The following is a 21476-nucleotide window of genomic DNA, read 5'->3' as shown; positions in this document are numbered from 1 at the left end:
CAGCATAAACTAGATTGGTGTATTACTTCCATCATTCTGTTCAGCCGTTCTCCTTATATGCAGGAGAATAGGATTTTTACCACACACCCCCCCCACACACCCTCCAGATGCTGTTTGACAGTTGACTGCCTATACACAACATGGAGAGAGAACTGCCAATCATCAGCTGGTGGGCGGAGTTTTCTGCTTCTCATGAATATCCAGGACTACTGGGCTCATGCGCATAATGGAGAGGACTACTTATTGTCCATGTTATTCAGGAGGAGATCTCCGGATCAGCTGCACAGAGCAATGTAAGTGATACATTATTCTGTTCAGCTTCTCTGTCACTAGTCTATGCTCCCCTGAGATAGGACAGCCTAAACCTGCTGACAGAGTCTCTGTAAAGTTTAAAGTTATAGTCCATTATAGTTGGTGCTAACAGACATTCAACAATTTATTATAAGGTGATGTTTTATGCCATATTATACAGGTTGGATAATAATGGATCCAAATTGCCTTTTTGTCTATATGAGTCTACACCTAACCTATTGTCCACTCTACTGATTCTATGGAAAGCAGCAATGGCATAAATTATATATATATATTCAATAAGGTTTGGCATCGGTATATTACTCAATGTGGCACTTACTCACAGTCCACAGGATCCACAAAAAAGAACTAACATTTTCTTGTATAAACCCTTGGAGATCTCTGTGCTGTGATATGAAGAAGACCCTGGTGGGTCACATACTCACATTTTACATCCAGTTGTACGGGCATAGATCTGACTGAGCCGTAAGCATTAGAAGCTTTACATTCATAAGACCCAGAGTCCTTCTCTGTAATGCGGCTGAACTGATATTGGCTATTGTTGCTACGGACATCTTCCCCTCCATTCTTGTACCAGATATAATGGTGGACTGGGGGGTTGCCATCAGAGATACAAGTCAGAGTCACTTTGGATCCTTCTATTATATTTCCCTCTGGTTCCTGGATAGATACAGATTTGGGCCCATCTGAAAAGTTTTATATGACACGATGTGAATCACAACATGAAATACTGGGATCTCTCAGCTCTCAGAACTTGTAAGGGAAGCTTCATAAATAATAAACTATGGGACTTGTATTACTTAAGGAGGTAGAAATATTCTCCTCCCATAGAAAATTACGCCTCCCATTGAAATATACCCCTCCCAGAGAAATATACTACTCCCATTCCTTCCATTCTTACTTTTTTTTACTGTTCTTCTTCCCGCCCTTCCTCCATTCTCCCCTTCCTTTTCTTCCTTTCCCCTCCTCTTCCTTCCTTCCTTCCTCGACCCCTCCTCCCCTCCCATTCCTCACCTTCCTTTCATCTCTCTTACCCTCCCACATCCTTCCTTCCTCCATCCCTCCTCTGCTTCCTCCATCTTTCCACCCCTTCCTTCCTCCCTCCTCTTCTTTCCTTCCTTCCTCCCCCCCTCTTCCTTCCTCTCTCCCTCCTCTTCCTTCCTTCATCTTTCCCCTCCTTTCCTTCTTTCCGCCACCTCTCTTTCCCTCCCTCCCTCCCACCATCCTTCCTTCGTTCCTTCCTCCATCCCTCCTACCCTTCCTTCCCCTCTCCCCTCCTTTCCTTCCTTCCTCCCTCCCTCGCATCCCTTCTCCCTCTTCCTCTTTCCATCTTTCTTCAGTGATTTGGATGTGACTACTTACACAGCACAGAGATTTCCACAGGGTTTGATTTAGCGGTGCCCACACTGTTTTTAGCTAGACAATAGTATTCTCCTGATTCGTTGAACACTTGTTTATATTCCTCCGACCCCTTCAGTTCTTTACTATCTTTGTACCATGTGATGGAAACATCTGGGTTGCTACTTTCCACAGAACACTCCAGTGTTACGTTATTCCCTTCTCTGAATGTTATGGGGCTCTCAGAGTTTATTTGGACTTTTCTGGGGGCATCTGGAAAGTAAAATAAAATAAATAAATTACTAAATAAAGGATTGTCCCTTTATGTATAGCTGTAGACTATCATCAGTTACAGGGGGCGGGGCTGTGACAACTGTCTGAAAATGCTCCCGGATTATATAAGGAAGGAAAAACCAAAAACTCTAACAGCTGACACAACGGACGTGGAGGGAAGAGCTTACATTTCACATTAAGTTGTATGGTTTTCATTTCTTTTGTCTCATTCATCCTTTGGAGGACGCAGCTGATATTTTTATTGTCGTCTTCCCATGTAGGAACAAATGTTAGCGTGGTGGTCGTGGTGGTCATGGTGGGGGTGGTCGTGGTTCTTTTGTTATCTGTCATTCCAACATGATGCCAAATCAGTTTGTCATAAACAGGGCAATAATAATCTGCAGAGCAAGTTAACGTGACCGACTTGTTTTCTTGCATTTCCGGGACATGTATGTTTAACCCTTTGCTTTCTAAAAGAAATAGAAAAAACTAAGTTGTATGGAATTGTTTTAGAAGGTAAGAAACAGGAAGACAACAATGTTTTAAGAATGGATCATAGGTGAAAAGAACTTGTCAATCCTAAAAGCCGACCAGAATGTACATCTCAGCTTTCAAACCTCGAGCAGGACTTTCTTCACTATAGTCAGTTGTAATATATATGGCCTCACGTCCTATAATTCTATTCAAAGTCCACTGGCCCACAAAACTACTGATGGTTACTCTAGTGAGCTCAGGTTCTGGCATAATAACGCAACCTAGAACCTCAGTAGGAGACAACCTCAGTTCACATCTTACTTGCAATGCCGTTAAAATAGGGCATGCGCATGTTCTGTATGGATATAGCTCCACTCTGGTGGGCACAAGTAACCTTAGGTCACCACGGATGCCATTAGCATGGCATGTGGTACAGAAAACACAATTGACCAGTCAGGCCCCATAACACAAACAATGATCTACATAGACAGGGAAGAGTAATACAGATCGTACACGATAGGTCTTACCGTTTGCGAGCAGTCACGGCATGTTGGCATGTCACAACGTCTTCGGCCTGGGTCCAATACGCAATGGTGTATCAAAAGTACATACATCCTGACTATACACTCCTACACATCGGCCCGCGCATAGACCATCTCCAGAGTATGAGCAACGATAAGAACAGGTGTGCAAACAATGTTATGATACCCCAGATAGGGTTCAGCAAGGGAGGGGACAGGGAGGACACAGACGGTGAACCCAACTAGTCCTTGCCCACTGTCCCTGCCTACTTGCCTCGGACAGCCCTTAGTTACTGCGGGCAATTGTGCGATAGCCTCTCCCTGCGATATGTGAAAACAGAAAACTCAGACAAGACAAACTTACAAATAAGGGGTAGTCAATCAGACTGGGGTCAAACCAAATGAGCAGCAACGTACCAAAACAGAATCAAGAGAATAGCCCAATAAACCAGAGGCGAGGTCAGGGTAATCAGATAACACATCCGAAAACAGAATAGGGAACGCAGAGCACGCTAGGAAATACTGATCTAATAGCCAGTGCGTACTGGAAGACTAAGCGGGGGCTTAAATAGGAGGTCAGGGGTCTGGTCAAGAACCTTCTGTCAGGTGGTGTGGACCTGCAACGCCTTGCGGGGCTGGGAACGCCATTGAGTATCTGTGATGTTACCTGACTAACGGCACTGTCTCCAAGAACAGGCACATGCTTCAGCAGCGTTCAGCTGTTGGGGGGGGGGGGTTCTGAGAGCCAGGGGAAGAGCTCCAGGAGCCAAAGAAGGTGTCGCTTGAGTGTGGCTAAGTAAGGATATTACAGATAACTTCCCTCTAATGTCTACGGTAACTTCCCTGTAATGTCTGTGGTGACTTCCTTCCAGTGTCTATGGCAGCTTCCCTCTAATGTCTATGATGGCTTCCACCTAGTATCTATGGCAGCTTCCCTCTAATGTCTATGATGGCTTCCACCTAGTATCTATGGCAGCTTCCCTCTAATATCTATGATGGCTTCCACCTAGTATCTATGGCAGCTTCCCTCTAGTGTCTATGGCAGCTTCCCCCTAGTATCTATGGCAGCTTCCCTCTAATGTCTATGGCAGCTAAGCTTCTCTCTAGTGTCTATGGCAGCTTTTCTCTAGTATCTATGGCAACTTACCTCTATTGTCTATGGCAGCTAAGCTTCCTTCTACTGTCTATGGTGGCTTCCCCCTAGTATCTATGGCAGCTTCCCTCTAATGTCTATGGCAGCTTCCCTCTAGTGTCTATGGCAGCTTCCCCCTAATGTCTATGGCAGCTTCCCTCTAATGTCTATGGTGGCTTCCCTCTAGTGTCTATGGCAGCTTCTCTCTAATGTCTATGGTGGCTTCCCTCTAGTGTCTATGGCAGCTTCTCTCTAATGTCTATGGCAGCTTACCTCTATTGTCTATGGCAGTTTCTAGTGTATATGGCAGCTCCCTATTGGCAGTACTTAAAGCTGACAAATTTATGATAATTATATAATCCAAACTTACATTTTAATAACCTACACCCCCTCCCTCCATTTAAAGTAAAAAAATCCTTGGTATATATCAGTGATCTCGTATAACTGCCAGTTTAGGTCAGTATAGCTGAGTATATCATTTGGCACAATTTGTGGCTTTCCTTATACAGCAGATGACATGCCCACAGTTTCAGGCTATGTTCACACAGTGTATTTTTTAAGACAAGAACGGCTGTTGTTGACAATTAAAACAACGGCTGTTCTAGCCTTAAAATAATGCACTGCATTAAACTCCATGGTGAACAAAGGGCGTAACTTGAACAATGGCCGTTGTTCCCCCTACGGCCGCACAAATGATTGACATGACAATTATTTGCTGTCGCTAATGCAGGAACAGCGGCCATTGTTCCCACTGTGTCCACACAATGGCTGTTCTGACAGCTGTACATTGCATGGACTTCAATGGTTAATTGGTTTGCAGGCACACCCAAATGTGCCTGCATTCCAAATAAAACAAAATGATGTTCCTGCGGCCGATATGGTGATCCGTTTACACTGAGCAAAAGAGGCGGAATTTCAAGCGGAGCCCAGGCCGCAGACGCTGCATTGATTCAATGGGATTTCTCGCGCTCTTCGCTCTCAGAATTGACAATGCCCTAAGACGTTGTTTACAGATAGAAGTGTAAAGGTAACTTACCAGATACTGTCAGCATTAAACTGCTTTTAGACATCCATCTTTCACCATCCTGCCATATCTGTCTCAGATCATAAGAACCGGTGTCGTTCTTCTTCAGGTCCTTTAGTAGTATAGTGCAATCCTTGGCTCCTTTTCCTCTGTATTCTACTCTGTTTTTAAAGTAACTGTTTACCTCTGCCTCATTCTTGCTGTGATAAACAACTACTCCTTTAAAATCCTTTTTATCTTTATCAAATTCTGAATTATAAAACCAGAGGTAATGGTCAATTGTGTGTCTACTAATAATTTCACATGGTAAAAGGGCACAGGAACCCTCCCAGGCCGAAACACGAATCCCAAGTTTGACATTCTCATCTACAAAACAGAAACACACACAGTTATAGCAGTATTATAGTAGTTACTAGAAAATGTACCCGGCGCTGCCCGGGTATAAAGTGTCAGTGTGTTAATTAGATTTGTTCTAAGGTGCCCAGGAGGCCAAGCTAAAGGTATTGTTTCATCTGAGTTAATCAGTGGAATTAGTGTATACCTGTAGTGCATAGATGGAGGGGTTCTGTATACCCACAGTGTATAGTTTTTAGGGGTCTCGCATATCTGTAGTGCATAGTTGGGGGGCTGTATACCTATAGTGTATAGTTGGGGGGGTCCTGTATACCTGTAGTGTGTAGTTGGGGGGCTGTATACTTGTAGTGTATAGTTGAGGGAGGTCCTGTATACATGCAGTGTACAGTTGGTGAAGGTCCTGTATACCTGTACTGTATAGTTCGGGGGGCCTGTATACCTGTAGTATATAGTTGGTGCTGTATACCTGTAATGTATTGTTGGTGGAGGTCTTGTATACCTGTAGTTTATAGTTTGAGGGACCTGGATACCTGTAGTGTATAATTGGTGGAGGTCTTGTATACCTGTAGTATATAGTTCGGGGGTCCTGTATACCTGTAGTGCATAGTTTGAGGGTCCTGTATAACTGTAGCATAGAGTTGGTGGAGGTCCTGTATACCTGTAGTGTATAGTTTTGGGTCCTATATACCTGTAGTATATAGTTGGTGGAGTTCCTGTATACCTGTAGTGTATAGCTTTGGGGTCCTGTGTACCTGTAGTATAGAGTTGGTGGGGTGCTGTATACGTGTATTATATAGTTGGTGGAGGTCCTGTATACCTGTAGTGTATAGTTTTGGGTTCCTGTAAACCTGTAGTGTATAGTTCGGGGGTCCTGTATACCTGTAGTGCATAGTTTGAGGGTCCTGTATAACTGTAGTATAGAGTTGGTGGAGGTCCTGTATACCTGTAGTGTATAGTTTTGGGTCCTATATACCTGTAGTATATAGTTGGTGGAGTTCCTGTATACCTGTAGTCTATAGCTTTGGGGTCCTGTATACCTGTAGTATAGAGTTGGTGGGGTGCTGTATACGTGTATTATATAGTTGGTTGAGGTCCTGTATACCTGTAGTGTATAGTTTTGGGTTCCTGTAAACCTGTAGTGTATAGTTTGGGGTCCTGTATACCTGTAGTGTAAAGTTTGGGGGTCCTATATACCTGTAGTATAGAGTTGGTGGAGGTCCTGTATACCTGAAGTGTATAGTTTTGAGGTCCTGTATACCTGTAGTGTATAGTTTGGGCTCCTATATATCTGTAGTATATAGTTGATGGAGGTCCTGTATACCTGAAGTATATAGTTGGTGGAGGTCCTGTATACCTGTAGTGTATAGTTTTGGGGCCCTGTATACCTAAAGTGTAAAGTTTGGGGTCCTGTATACCTGTAGTATATAGTTGGTGGAGGTCCCGTGCACCTGTAGTGTATAGTTTTGGAGTCCTGTATACCTGTAGTGTCCTGTATACCTGCAGGGTCGTATTTACCATTAGGCACCCATGGTCTGGCGCGTAGGGTAGCACCTTGCAGAGGGGCAGTACCCTCCCGTTCAGACTTGCCAGAAAATCTGGTGTCTTTTCGAGGGGGGTATGGCGGTATTGGTCAGGTCTGGTATAGCGGTGTTATCCAGTCACAGTATGGCGGTATTGGTCATGTCTGGTATGGCAGTGTTATTCAGTCACATTGTTGGTATTGGTCAGGTCTGGTGTGGCGTGTTCTCCAGTCACAGTATGGCGGTATTGGTCAGGTGTGGTATGACAGTGTTATCCAGTCACAGTAAGGTGGTATTGGTCAGGCCTAATGTGGGGGTGTTATCCAGTTACAGGATGGCGGTATTGGTCAAGTCTGGTATAGCAGTTTTTTCCAGTCATAGTATGGTGGTATGTCATGACAGTGTTACCCAGTCACAGTTTGGCGGTATTGGTCAGGTCTGGTATGACAGTGTTATCCAGTCACAGTATGGCGGTATTGGTCAGGTCTGGTATGACAGTGTTATCCAGTCACAGTATGGCGGTATTGAACAGGTATGGTATGGCAGTGTTATCCAGTCACAGTATGGCGGTATTGGTCAGGTCTGGTATGACAGTGTTATCTAGTCACAGTATGGTGGTATTGGTCAGGTCTGGTATGATAGTGTTATCCAGCACAGTTTGGCGGTATTGGTCAGGTCTGGTATGGCAGTGTTATCCAGTCACAGTATGGTGGTATTGGTCAGGTCTGGTGTGGCAGTGTTTTCCAGTCACTGTATGGTGGTATTGGTCAGGTCTGGTGTGGCAGTGTTACCCAGTCACAGTTTGGCGGTATTGGTCAGGTCTGGTATGACAATGTTATCCAGTCACAGTATGGCGGTATTGGTCAGGTCTGGTATGAAAGTGTTATCTAGTCACAGTATGGCGGTATTGGTCAGGCTTGGTGTGGCGGTGTTAAATGTGACGCGTGGAGCTATTACCTACCTATCCTGATGCTAATTGGTGAGTGAGGATGGGGCACCTTCAGGTTTAGTGCTTAAGGCAGCAGCAGCAGCTGGTAATACTGTCCTGTATACATGTACTGTATAGATGGAGTAGGGGGGCCTGTGTACATGTACTGTATAGATGGAGTAGGGAGTCCTGTATACATGTACTGTATAGATGGAGTAGGGGGTCCTGTATACCTGTATAGATGGAGTAGGGGGCCCTGTATACATGTACTGTATAGATGGAGTAGGGGTCCTGTATATACATGTACTGTATAGATGGAGTAGGGGGTCCTGTATATACATGTACTGTATAGATGGAGTAGGGGGCCCTGTATACATGTACTGTATAGATGGAGTAGGGGGTCTACCAGTTATTTCTGTGGATGTTGTGAGGCAGCTGCCCTAGCAACCATTGCTCCCTGTGAAAATAAAAAGCAGTAATCCTATTGGTTGCTAAGGCTCCTAACTGCCGTTTACTGCTGGAGACATGCAGCTAATTATATCACCTGTGTTTGCAGTGTGGGGATTTTCCCATTCATCTCTATGGGGCGCCGCTCTTTCCCCTCCCCCTCCCCTCCTGTACATCTGGCGGGGACGGGACCTTCGCAATAACCTTCCCGGGCACCCAATGTATCTGTGTGCCAAATTTGGGGTCAAACGGTTCAGGCGTTTGGAAGTCTATTTGGGACAGACAGAAGGACAGACAGACAGACTTTGATTTTTATGATATAGATATTCCTGTATATAGGAGCAGTATTATAGTAGTTATATTCTTGTATATAGGGGCAGTATTATAGTAATTATATTCCTGTATATAGGAGCAGTATTATAGTAGTTATATTCTTGTATATAGGAGAAGTATTATAGTAGTTATATTCTTGTGTATAGGAGCAGTATTATGGTAGTTATATTCCTGTATATAGGAGCAGTATTATAGTAGTTATACGAACTGGAGAGAATGGAACGGCTGCACATCCCATCTATGGCTGATACTAATGCCGCTAGGCCTATATTAAAATTCAACACCAGAGTGTCTGTATATGAATTGATCAAGCCATATTGCCCCGTGTACCACCGCGCAGGTCCTCTGGTCCACATGGGTCCCTACGCTAACTCCACACCGTGTCGGTCAGCGACCGCCAACCCCGCAAAGCGTGCACGTGCTGGGAAGGGAGGCCATGGAACGGCCCTGCAACCCCAATGTCACAGGACCAGACCCAAAAAGCCCCACCAAAACCCGGCCAGCACCACCGGCGGGGAAGGCTGCCCCCAATCGACACAAGTATGGATATGGTATTACACTTACCATTGCTGCTCTCACAGAATGGGGAAGACATAGGGTCCAGACATGTGAGCACAGGCATATCCTGCTAATTTTGGTCATGTGGGTCTTATAAAGGAGTGCTAGCTGTTCAGAGAGGGAGAACTGTAAAACACGAACTGGAGAGAATGGAACGGCTGCACATCCCATCTATGGCTGATACTAATGCCGCTAGGCCTATATTAAAAATCAACACCAGAGTGTCTGTATATGAATTGATCAAGCCATATTGACCCACATGACCAAAATTAGCAGGATATGCCTGTGCTCACATGTCTGGACCCTATGTCTTCCCCATTCTGTGAGAGCAGTAATGGTAAGTGTAATACCATATCCATACTTGTGTCGTTTGGGGGCAGCCTTCCCCGCCGGTGGTGCTGGCTGGGTTTTGGTGGGGCTTTTTGGGTCTGGTCCTGTGACATTGGGGTTGCAGGGCCGTTCCATGGCCTCCCTTCCCTGCACGTGCACGCTTTGCGGGGTTGGCGGTCGCTGACCGACACGGTGTAGAGTTAGCGTAGGGACCCGTGTGGACCAGAGGACCTGCGCGGTGGTACACGGGGCAATATGGCTTGATCAATTCATATACAGACACTCTGGTGTTGATTTTTAATATAGGCCTAGCGGCATTAGTATCAGCCATAGATGGGATGTGCAGCGGTTCCATTCTCTCCAGTTCGTGTATTATAGTAGTTATATTCCTGTATATAGGAGCAGTATTATAGTAGTTATATCTCTGTATATAGGAGGCAGTATTATAGTAGCTATATTCCTGTATATAGGAGCAGTATTATATTAGTTATATTCATGTATATAGGAGCAGTATTATATTAGTTATATTCCTGTATATAGGGAGCAGTATTATAGTAGTTATATTCTTGTATATAGGGGGCAGTATTATAGTAGTTATATTCTTGTATATAGGGGGAAGTATTATAGTAGTTATATTCTTGTATATAGGAGCAGTATTATAGTAGTTATATTCTTGTATATAGGAGCAGTATTATAGTAGTGATATTCTTGTATATAGGGGCAGTATTATAGTAGTTATATTCCTGTATATAGGGAGCAGTTTTATAGTAGTTATATTCTTGTATATAGGGGGCAGTATTATAGTAGCTATATTCTTGTATATAGGGGACAGTATTATAGTAGTTATATTCTTGTATATAGAAGCAGTATTATAGTAGTTATATTCTTGTATATAGGAGCAGTATTATAGTAGTTATATTTCTGTATATAGGAGGCAGTATTATAGTAGCTATTTTCCTGTATATAGGAGCAGTATTATAGTAGTTATATTCCTGTATATAGGAGCAGTATTATAGTAGTTACATTCTTGTATATAGGAGCAGTATTATAGTAGTTATATTCTTGTATATAGGAGCAGTATTATAGTAGTTATATTCTTGTATATAGGAGGTAGTATTATAGTAGCAATATTCTTGTATATAGGAGCAGTATTATAGTAGTTATATTCCTGTATATAGGAGCAGTATTATAGTTATATTCTTGTATATAGAAGCAGTATTATAGTAGTTATATTCCTGTATATAGGAGGAGTATTATAGTAGTTATATCTCTGTATATAGGAGCAGTATTATAGTAGTTATATCCTTGTATATAGGAGCAGTATTATAGTAGTTATATTCTTGTATATAGGAGCAGTATTATAGTAGTTATATTCTTGTATATAGGAGCAGTATTATAGTAGTTATATTCCTATATTTAGGAGCAGTATTATAGTAGTTATATTCCTATATATAGGAGCAGTATTATAGTAGTTATAATATAGGGTGAGAGCTGGATGGCTGGCACTACGGGAATGCACACTCTATTAGCAGTCCTGTGGAAAGGCAAGCTCTCTCCTGGATGTGATTACTGCTGATGGAGGTGCACAACGCCCAAGATAACAGTCCAAAAATGGAACAGGGTAGAAAGAGAGAGGCGGTCACTCACCATTGATTGCCGAAAACATTCATTTATTCATCCGGGCATGAACAAAGCAGGGAAGGGGGAAGGTGGAGGAGCAGGTGCAATCAGACGAACGTTTTCACGCTATCGCGCTTCGTCAGGTCTGGCGTGTCTAACACAGGTGAGGGTGTGTTTATAGGTCATGTGACATATGTGAAAATAGTACAAAAAGTTATAAATTGCGAAAAACACATATGCAAAACACATTAAAACCAAGCCGGAGTAACATGCTAAAATAGTAAAGCATTGATTTCTCTCATTGAGACCAGACACCCCTGTGGCATCCAATCGGATGATCCATTTCGTCTCACATTTTAAAAGGAGTTTGAGCCAGTCAATACCACTGCTGGGAGGGTTAATTCATAGATAACTCTATTCATACATCAGTTTTCCGTAAGGAAACAGCATCTAACGCCTTGTTACATTATTCTAGTTCACACCCCCCATCTGTGAAAAGATCAATACCCTATAGCCAAATGATCAGAATTAGACGCATTAATAACCATGACGAGTCCTTCCATGTACAGGCTAATCAGTTGCGCGGCCGCTTGCTGACCAGAGGTTACCCCTCTGACGTCATCAACGACGCGTACCTTAAAGCCTGTAATATAAGCACCACCTCCTTACGTAAACCCAAATTGAGAGAAAATAAGTTTCACAATGACAGCCTTAAAAGGTTCACATTCTCTTTCCAAAATTCTCCCATGAATGAGACCCTGAAAAATATCATCAGGAAGCATTGGTACATTTTGGAGCAGGACGAGCAGGGGTGATTCTAGCCTCTCTGCTGCCCGAGGCGAACTATAGAATGACGCCCCCCCCCCCGTCAATCCGCCCACATTATAATCCACTACTGCCCCCCCCCCCACTGCTGTCCCCAATAAACATAATGTTTGGTCCCTTGCTGCACAGAGGATGTCAGGAGAGGAGGAGGCTGACTTTATAGGAGAGGTCCCAGCAGCACAGAGGATGTCACGAGAGGAGGGGGCTAATCCTATAGGAGAGGTCCCAGCAGCACAGAGGATGTCAGGAGATGAGGGTGCTAATCCTATAGGAGAGGTCCCAGCAGCACAGAGGATGTCAGGAGAGGAGGGTGCTAATCCTATAGGAGAAGTCCCAGCAGCACAGAGGATGTCAGGAGAGGAGGGTGCTGATCTTTTAGGAGATGGTCCCCCTCTTCCCCCCTTATAGATGGTCCCCCTCTTCCCCCCTTATAGATGGTCCCCCTCTTCCCCCCCTTATAGATGGTCCCCTCTCCCTTATAGATGGTCCCCCTCTCCCCCCCCTTATAGATGGTCCCCCTCTCCCCCCTCCCTTATAGATGGTCCCCCTCTCCCCCCTCCCTTATAGATGGTCCCCCTCTTTCCCTCCCTTATAGATGGTCCCCCTCTTCCCCCCTTATAGATGGTCCCCCTCTTCCCCCCCCCTTATAGTTGGTCCCCCTCTTCCCTCTCTCCCCCCCTTATAGATGGTCCCCCTCTCCCCCCCCCTTATAGATGGTCCCCCTCTTTCCCCCCCCTTATAGATGGTCCCCCCTCTTCCCTCTCTCCCCCTCCCTTATAGATGGTCCCCTTTCCCTTATAGATGGTCCCCCTCCCCCCCTTATACATGGTCCCCCTCTCCCCCCTCCCTTATAGATGCCCCCTTATAGATGGTCCCCCTCTTTCCCCCTCCCTTATAGATGGTCCCCCTCTCCCCCTTATACATGGTCCCCCTCTTCCCCCCCCTTATAGACGGTCCCCCTCCCGCCCCTCCCTTATAGATGGTCCCCCCCTTATAGATGGTCCCCCTCTTTCCCCCCTCCCTTATAGATGCCCCCCCCCTTATAGATGGTCCCCCTCTTTCCCCCCTCCCTTATAGATGGCCCCCCCCTATAGATGGTCCCCCTCTTCCCTCTCCCCCTCCCTTATAGATGGTCCCTCCCCCTTATAGATCGTCCCCCTCTTTCCCCCCTCCCTTATAGATCGTCCCCCTCTTTCCCCCCTCCCTTATAGATGGCCCCCTTCCCCCCCCTACCTTATAGATGGTCCCCCCTCCCCCCCCCCTGCACAGCAGATAAAACAAAAACAAAAAACAGCACACAACTCACCTGCCCTCCGTTCCCCCGTCGAGCCTCTCTGGTCTGGTCCCGGCTGATGTGCGGCTGCCCGGGGTGTCCCGTCCTGTCCCCGGCAGCGCGCGCATCACAGAGCTCCCCGTGCGCCTGTGCCTGTGACTTCCGGCGCACGGGGAGCTCTCTGATGCGCGCGCTGCCGGGGACAGGACGGGACACCCCGGGCAGCCGCACATCAGCCGGGGACTAAGGCTGCATTCCCACGTTCCGTGATCCTAACGGATCACGGACGTGGAATGCATGTACTGGAGCCCCCCCGCCCCCGGGAAGTATCTGTAATGAGATGCTGTGAGCGGGGGAGACTGTATTCATAAGCGCCGCGCTGTAGTATCAGCACCGCGCGGCTGATTTAGTACAGCGCGGCGCTTATGAATACAGTCTCCCCCGCTCACAGCATCTCATTACAGATACTGCCCGGGGGCGGGGGGGCTCCAGTACATGGTACAGTCAGGGCCGTTTTAATACATTGGTGGGCCCAGTGCACAGCCCTCAAGAGTGGGCCCCCCCTTACCTTTCTGCACATTGTATAATGTACTGAATTTGCCCCCACACTGTATCAAGAGCCCCAGTACATACAGTAGTTACCTTATAACACTATTTCCACCATTCAGTGATTACATATTACATAAAAACTGCACTAAACAAAACAGAAAGATATCACCATTGATACCATTACATAATACCGCCATACCATGACCCCTATCAGTACAAGCCTATAACAGAGTGAAGTTACATCCAGTGACTCACCGGAGGCGTCTTCTCCGATCAGAGTCTGTCACCTTTTCTTTTTCTCTCCATCCAGCCTGGGCCACCTTGAAGTCTTCTCCTGGCTGTGAATCTTCTCTCCAGAATCTGCCAGACAAATATTTTAGGCTCCAACACATACAGTAGTTAGGTCCCTTGTACCCCTATACAGTAGTTACACCCCTCTGTACCCCTACATAGTTACACCCCTCTGTGCCTCCATAGTTTTAAGGTGTCCCTGTAGTATATAGACCCTCATATGCTCCTCCAGTTATATACAGCCCTCCTGTGCGCTCCCCCATTAGTATATAGCCCCCCTGTGCACTCTCCCCAGTAGTATATAGCCCCCTGTGCTCACCCACAATAGTATATAGCCCCCCTGTGCTCTCCCCCAATAGTATATAGCCCCCCTATGCTCTCCCACAATAGTATATAGCCCCCCTGTGCTCTCCCACAATAGTATATAGCCCCCCTGTGCTCTCCCACAATAGTATATAGCCCCCTGTGCTCTCCCCCAATAGTATATAGCCCCCCTGTGCTCTCCCACAATAGTATATAGCCCCCCTGTGCTCTCCCCCAATAGTATATAGCCCCCCTGTGCTCCCCCTCAATAGTATATAGCCCCCCTGTGCTCTCCATAATATATAGCCCCCTGTGCTCTCCCCCATAGTATATAGACCCCTGTGCTCCCCAATAGTATATAGCTCCCCTGTGCTCCCCAATAGTATATAGCCCCTGTGCTCCCCAATAGTATATAGCTAACCTGTGCTCCCCAATAGTATATAACCCCCTGTGCTCCCCCATAGTATATAGCCCCCTGTGCTCCCCCATAGTATATAGCCCCCTGTGCTCCCCAGTAGTATATAGCCCCCTGTGCTCCCCATAGTATATAGCTCCCCTGTGCTCCCCCATAGTATATAGCTCCCCTGTGCTCCCCCATAGTATATAGCCCCCTGTGCTCCCCCATAGTATATAGCCCCCTGTGCTCCCCCAAAGTATATAGCTCCCCTGTGCTCCCCCATAGTATATAGCCCCCTGTGCTCCCCCATAGTATATAGCTCCCCTGTGCTCCCCAATAGTATATAGCCCCCTGTGCTTCCCAATAGTATATAGCTCCCCTGTGCTCCCCAATAGTATATAGCTCCCCTGTGCTCCCCCATAGTGTATAGCCCCCTGTGCTCCCCATAATATATAGCTCCCCTGTGCTCCCCCATAGTATATAGCCCCTGTGCTCCCCCATAGTATATAGCCCCCTGTGCTCCCCAATAGTATATAGCCCCTGTTCTCCCCCATAGTGTATAGCCCCCTGTGCTCCCCCATAGTATATAGCTCCCCTGTGCTCCCCCATAGTATATAGCCCCCTGTGCTCCCCCATAGTATATAGCCCCCTGTGCTCCCCCATAGTATATAGCCCCCTGTGCTCCCCCAAAGTATATAGCTCCCCTGTGCTCCCCCATAGTATATAGCTCCCCTGTGCTCCCCAATAGTATATAGCCCCCTGTGCTTCCCAATAGTATATAGCTCCCCTGTGCTCCCCAATAGTATATAGCTCCCCTGTGCTCCCCCATAGTGTATAGCCCCCTGTGCTCCCCCATAGTATATAGCTCCCCTGTGCTCCCCCATAGTATATAGCCCCCTGTGCTCCCCCATAGTATATAGCCCCCTGTGCTCCCCCATAGTATATAGCCCCCGTTCTCCCCCATAGTATATAGCCCCCCTGTGCTCCCTGATAGTATATAGCTCCCCCATAGTATATAGCCCCCCTGTGCTCCCCCATAGTATATAGCCCCCCTGTGCTCCCCAATAGTATATAGCCCCCGTTCTCCCCCATAGTATATAGCCCCCCTGTGCTCCCCAATAGTATATAGCCCCCGTTCTCCCCCATAGTATATAGCCCCCTGTTCTCCCCCATAGTATATAGCCCCCTGTGCCCCCCCATAGTATATAGCTCCCCCTGCTATATAACATTGAAAAAAACAAACACTTTTACTCACCTAGGCCCTGGGTACAGTCAGTGGCGGATTATAATGTGGGCGGCCGCCCGAACCGCTCATATTATAATCTGCCACTGAATGCCGCCCCCATGAAGATAGCTGGTGGCGCCGCCTGAGGCAGACGATTCAGGTCGCCTCATCATTGCGGCGCCCCTGAGGACGAGGACATAAAAAGTGCCGCCTTTAACAAACCCCTATTCACTTTCAAGAAAAGTAAAACCATAGGCGATATATTTTCGGCTGGTAAAGTTAATCGCCCTAAGTCCTGGCTCACTAAGTCCCTGCCCTCTGGTAATAGACGATGTGGACAGTGTCAATACTGTCCTCAGGTGTTGGCACAGTCATACATCGTCCTTGGAGGCATTGAATGCTTCATAAAACAATTCATAACATGTAAAACGACCCATGTTGTATATGCAATCATCTGCCCCTGCCATAGATACTATATAGGTAAAACTATAAGAGCTATGTGGGTTCGTTTTAAAGAGCACCTTTATTCCCTGCGATCCGGTAAGGGCGTCCCACGCCTTATTAATCATATACGCAACGATCATGCAAATGACGCTAAATGTTTAAGAATTATAGGCCTGGAAAGGGTTAACCCCCCCAGCAGTGGTATTGACTGGCTCAAACTCCTTTTAAAATGTGAGACGAAATGGATCATCCGATTGGATGCCACAGGGGTGTCTGGTCTCAATGAGAGAAATGACCTCAATGCTTTACTATTTTAGCATGTTACTCCGGCTTGGTTTTAATGTGTTTTGCATATGTGTTTTTCGCAATTTATAACTTTTTGTACTATTTTCACATATGTCACATGACCTATAAACACACCCTCACCTGTGTTAGACACGCCAGACCTGACGAAGCGCGATAGCGTGAAAACGTTCGTCTGATTGCACCTGCTCCTCCACCTTCCCCCTTCCCTGCTTTGTTCATGCCCGGATGAATAAATGAATGTTTTCGGCAATCAATGGTGAGTGACCGCCTCTCTCTTTCTACCCTGTTCCATTATAGTAGTTATATTCTTGTATATAGAAGCAGTATTATAGTAGTTATATTGCTGTATATAGGAGCAGTAATATAGTAGTTATATTCCTGTATATAGGAGGCAGTATTATAGTAGTTATATTGCTGTATATAGGAGCAGTATTATAGTAGTTATATTCTTGTATATAGGAGCAGTATTATAGTAGTTATATTCCTGTATATAGGAGCAGTATTATAGTAGTTATATTGCTGTATATAGGAACAGTATTATAGTAGTTATATTCCTGTATATAGGAGCAGTATTATAGTAGTTATATTCTTGTATATAGGAGCAGTATTATAGTAGTTATATTCTTGTATATAAGGGCAGTATTATAGTAGTTATATTCTTGTATATAAGGGCAGTATTATAGTAGCAATGTTCTTGTACAATTTATTACATATTACTTATTATTGTGTTGTAGTACTTATATTCTTTTACATGAGGGGCACTCTTATAGCATTAGAATATTTTATACATACCTCTAATACTGAATACAGCTCTAAAAAGAAACAGTAAAAGCAGAAAAGTCCATTTCACCCTTAGTTGTATGTTATCCATGATTCTAAAGAGTAAAAGAAAAATTGTGAGACGTGGTTGTAGACTTCTCTTCTTAAAGGGTTTATCTTTAGAATTTTCATATTTCAATGAGCTCAGTTTGGGATAAATAAAAACAACAGGAAATCCACAACATGTGACTTCTCCTTTACAGCACCTCCTATCTTACCCTTCTCCTATGGCTGTTGCATACAGAGTTGTAGAGTGTTGTGGTCAACAATAAGCAGGGCCGACCTTAGGATAGATCCCTCCTGTGTGGAGCTTGCTTTCGGCACAAAATGTGCAGCATTCCCATACAGTAAAGGTTCCCCATAAAGTAGGGCCCCATGTCTAACATCCCTATATACTGTAGTAAAGGCCCCTATGTGCAGCATCTCTATATAATAAAGCCCCCCCCCCTGCTGTGCAGCATCCCCAAATAGTAAAGGCCTCACATGTGCAGCATCCATTTAAAGTAAAGCCCACCCCATGTACAGCATTCCTATATAGTATAGACTTCCCCTGTGCAGCATCTCCATATAGTGAAGCTCCCCCACTGTGCAGCATCTCCATATAGTGAAGCTCCCCCACTGTGCAGCATCTCCATATAGTGAAGCTCCCCCACTGTGCAGCATCCCCATATAGTGAATCCCTCCTCACTGTGCAGCATCCCCATATAGTGAATCCCTCCCGCTGTGCAGCATACCCATATAGTGAAGCCCCCCCTCACTGTGCAGCATACCCATATAGTGAAGCTCCCCCACTGTGCAGCATCCCCATATAGTGAATCCCTCCTCACTGTGCAGCATCCCCATATAGTGAAGTCCCCATTACTGTGCAGCATCCCCATATAGTGAAGTCCCCATTACTGTGCAGCATCCCCGTATAGTGAAGCCCTCCTCGCTGTGCAGCATCCCCATATAGTGAAGCCCTCCTCGCTGTGCAGCATCCCCATATAGTGAAGCCCTCCTCGCTGTGCAGCATCCCCATATAGTGAAGTCCCCATTACTGTGCAGCATCCCCATATAGTGAAGCCCTCCAGCTGTGCAGCATCCCCATATAGTGAAGCCCTCCTCGCTGTGCAGCATCCCCATATAGTGAAGCCCTCCCACTGTGCAGCATCCCCGTATAGTGAAGCCCTCCCACTGTGCAGCATCCCCATATAGTGAAGCCCTCCCGCTGTGCAGCATCTCCATATAGTGAAGCTCCCCCACTGTGCAGCATCTCCATATAGTGAAGCTCCCCCACTGTGCAGCATCCCCATATAGTGAATCCCTCCTCACTGTGCAGCATCCCCATATAGTGAATCCCTCCCGCTGTGCAGCATACCCATATAGTGAAGCCCCCCCTCACTGTGCAGCATACCCATATAGTGAAGCTCCCCCACTGTGCAGCATCCCCATATAGTGAATCCCTCCTCACTGTGCAGCATCCCCATATAGTGAAGTCCCCATTACTGTGCAGCATCCCCATATAGTGAAGTCCCCATTACTGTGCAGCATCCCCGTATAGTGAAGCCCTCCTCGCTGTGCAGCATCCCCATATAGTGAAGCCCTCCTCGCTGTGCAGCATCCCCATATAGTGAAGCCCTCCTCGCTGTGCAGCATCCCCATATAGTGAAGTCCCCATTACTGTGCAGCATCCCCATATAGTGAAGCCCTCCAGCTGTGCAGCATCCCCATATAGTGAAGCCCTCCTCGCTGTGCAGCATCCCCATATAGTGAAGTCCCCATTACTGTGCAGCATCCCCGTATAGTGAAGCCCTCCCACTGTGCAGCATCCCCATATAGTGAAGCCCTCCCGCTGTGCAGCATCTCCATATAGTGAAGCCCTCCTCGCTGTGCAGCATCCCCATATAGTGAAGCCCTCCCACTGTGCAGCATCCCCATATAGTGAAGCCCTCCTCGCTGTGCAGCATCCCCATATAGTGAAGCCCTCCCACTGTGCAGCATCCCCATATAGTGAAGCCCTTCCGCTCTGCAGCTTCCCCATACAGTGAAGCTCTCTCGCTGTGCAGCATCCCCATATAGTGAAGCTCTCTCGCTGTGCAGCATCCCCATATAGTGAAGCCCTCCCGCTGTGGAGCATCCCCATATAGTGAAGCCCTTCCGCTCTGCAGCTTCCCCATATAGTGAAGCCCTCCCGCTGTGCAGCATCCCCATATAGTGAAGCTCTCTCGCTGTGCAGTATTCCCATATAGTGAAGCCCCTTCCCATTGTGCAGTATCCCCATATAGTGAAGCCCACTCGCTGTGCAGCATCCCCATATAGTGAAGTCCTCCCCCTGTGCAGTATCCCCATATAGTGAAGCCCCTTCCCATTGTGCAGTATCCCCATATAGTGAAGCCCCTTCCCATTGTGCAGTATCCCCATATAGTGAAGCCCCTTCTCGCTGTGCAGTATCCCCATATAGTGAAGCCCCTTCCCATTGTGCAGTATCCCCATATAGTGAAGCCCCTTCTCGCTGTGCAGTATCCCCATATAGTGAAGCCCCTTCCCATTGTGCAGTATCCCCATATAGTGAAGCCCCTTCCCATTGTGCAGTATCCCCATATAGTGAAGCCCCTTCCCATTGTGCAGTATCCCCATATAGTGAAGCCCCTTCCCGCTGTGCAGTATCCCCATATAGTGAAGCCCCTTCCCGCTGTGCAGTATCCCCATATAGTGAAGCCCTCCTGCTGTGCAGTATCCCCATATAGTGAAGCCCTCCTGCTGTGCAGCGTCCCCATATAGTGAAGCCCTCCTGCTGTGCAGTATCCCCATATAGTGAAGCCCTCCTGCTGTGCAGCATCCCCATATAGTATAGGCTTCCCCTGTGCAGCATCTCCATTAAGTGAATCAATGGCGCAGATGCACAGAGCGGCCTCTTGGGGTCCAATGTATGACACTGCCTGCGGTCACAAGAGTGAGTGACAGCATGAGAAGCCATTGGCTCCTTGCACTGTCACTAAGGGTGCCCCTTATGTCATTAAAGGAGCTGGCGAAGCACTGGTGCCCCCTTTAGTTTTATTGGGTGATGTTGCAGTTGCACAGGTCACACACCCCTGAGGCCGGCCCTGACAATATGAGATGAGATGATGACCACAAGGCAAATTACTGTTATAGTGTACCTGTCATTACAACAAACTCCTCTGCCATTTTATGGTGACCCATCAGAGGTTTGTATCAGAGGGCGTCCGGGTGCTGAGACCCCCGCTGATCACTAGAGCAAAGTGACAGAAGCGCTTATCATTGCACGCTCTGCCCCTTCATCTCTGCTCTCAATGCTAATGTAGCAATAACTATAGTTATAATTGCAACCTATGGAACTGCCAGTAGATGCAATTGCTGGGAGCTCCATTATAATATACTTTATCATTGAGAGCGGAGATGGAGGGGCAGACGATGCGCTGCTAAGCACTTTCGCCCCTCTGTTCTAGTAATCGCCGGGGGTCTCAGCACCCGGCCCCTCACCAGTACAAACTTCAGACATGTGGCTACATAACATGTCAGACATTTGTTGAAATGACAGGTACCCTTTAAGTGAAAAGACTTAGTTCTGCTGTGTTAGGACATGGCTAATAGTAATGTAAGATGGATGAAACCTCTAATAACTTTGTAAAACAATAATGAAAAGGCTGAACAATTGACTGATCTTGAAATGGAAAATATTAGTAAGTAAAGGACGTGCCATCTGGTATAGGCAAACGTGCGCCTTCATGCATGCATATCCCAGTCTTGAGTCAGTGAAGTGATAAAATTGTCACATACATACAGTGCTATGTAAAAAACAACACTTAGAAAATCCAAAAAAGAACAAGTTCACCGGCACTACCTAGTTTGTAGGCTTCCAGTACGTGTGCAGGACAGGACT

The 21476-nt window shown here is 46.4% G+C and overlaps 1 protein-coding gene across 5 annotated transcripts in view; it reads right to left on the bottom strand.

Annotated features, from left to right (window-relative positions):
- The window catches only part of CD22 (CD22 molecule), a 54456-nt gene that overhangs the window by 26979 nt on the left and 6001 nt on the right, over positions 1 to 21476 (bottom strand). For 3 of the 5 annotated variants that reach the window (XM_069948176.1, XM_069948177.1, XM_069948178.1), the window contains 5 exons: positions 17570 to 17652; positions 5087 to 5440; positions 2112 to 2393; positions 1675 to 1923; positions 738 to 998 (listed from right to left, as the gene is read on the bottom strand). In XM_069948176.1, coding sequence (XP_069804277.1) covers positions 738 to 998; positions 1675 to 1923; positions 2112 to 2393; positions 5087 to 5440; positions 17570 to 17652 — 1229 coding nt within the window. The remainder of the gene's footprint in view (positions 1 to 737; positions 999 to 1674; positions 1924 to 2111; positions 2394 to 5086; positions 5441 to 17569; positions 17653 to 21476) is intronic. The other 2 variants (XM_069948179.1, XM_069948180.1) reach the window with 2 other exon arrangements.

Source organism: Dendropsophus ebraccatus, chromosome 12 (genome assembly GCF_027789765.1).
Source record: "Dendropsophus ebraccatus isolate aDenEbr1 chromosome 12, aDenEbr1.pat, whole genome shotgun sequence".
NCBI lineage: Eukaryota > Metazoa > Chordata > Amphibia > Anura > Hylidae > Dendropsophus > Dendropsophus ebraccatus.
This window is presented reverse-complemented; position numbering and strand designations above follow the sequence as displayed.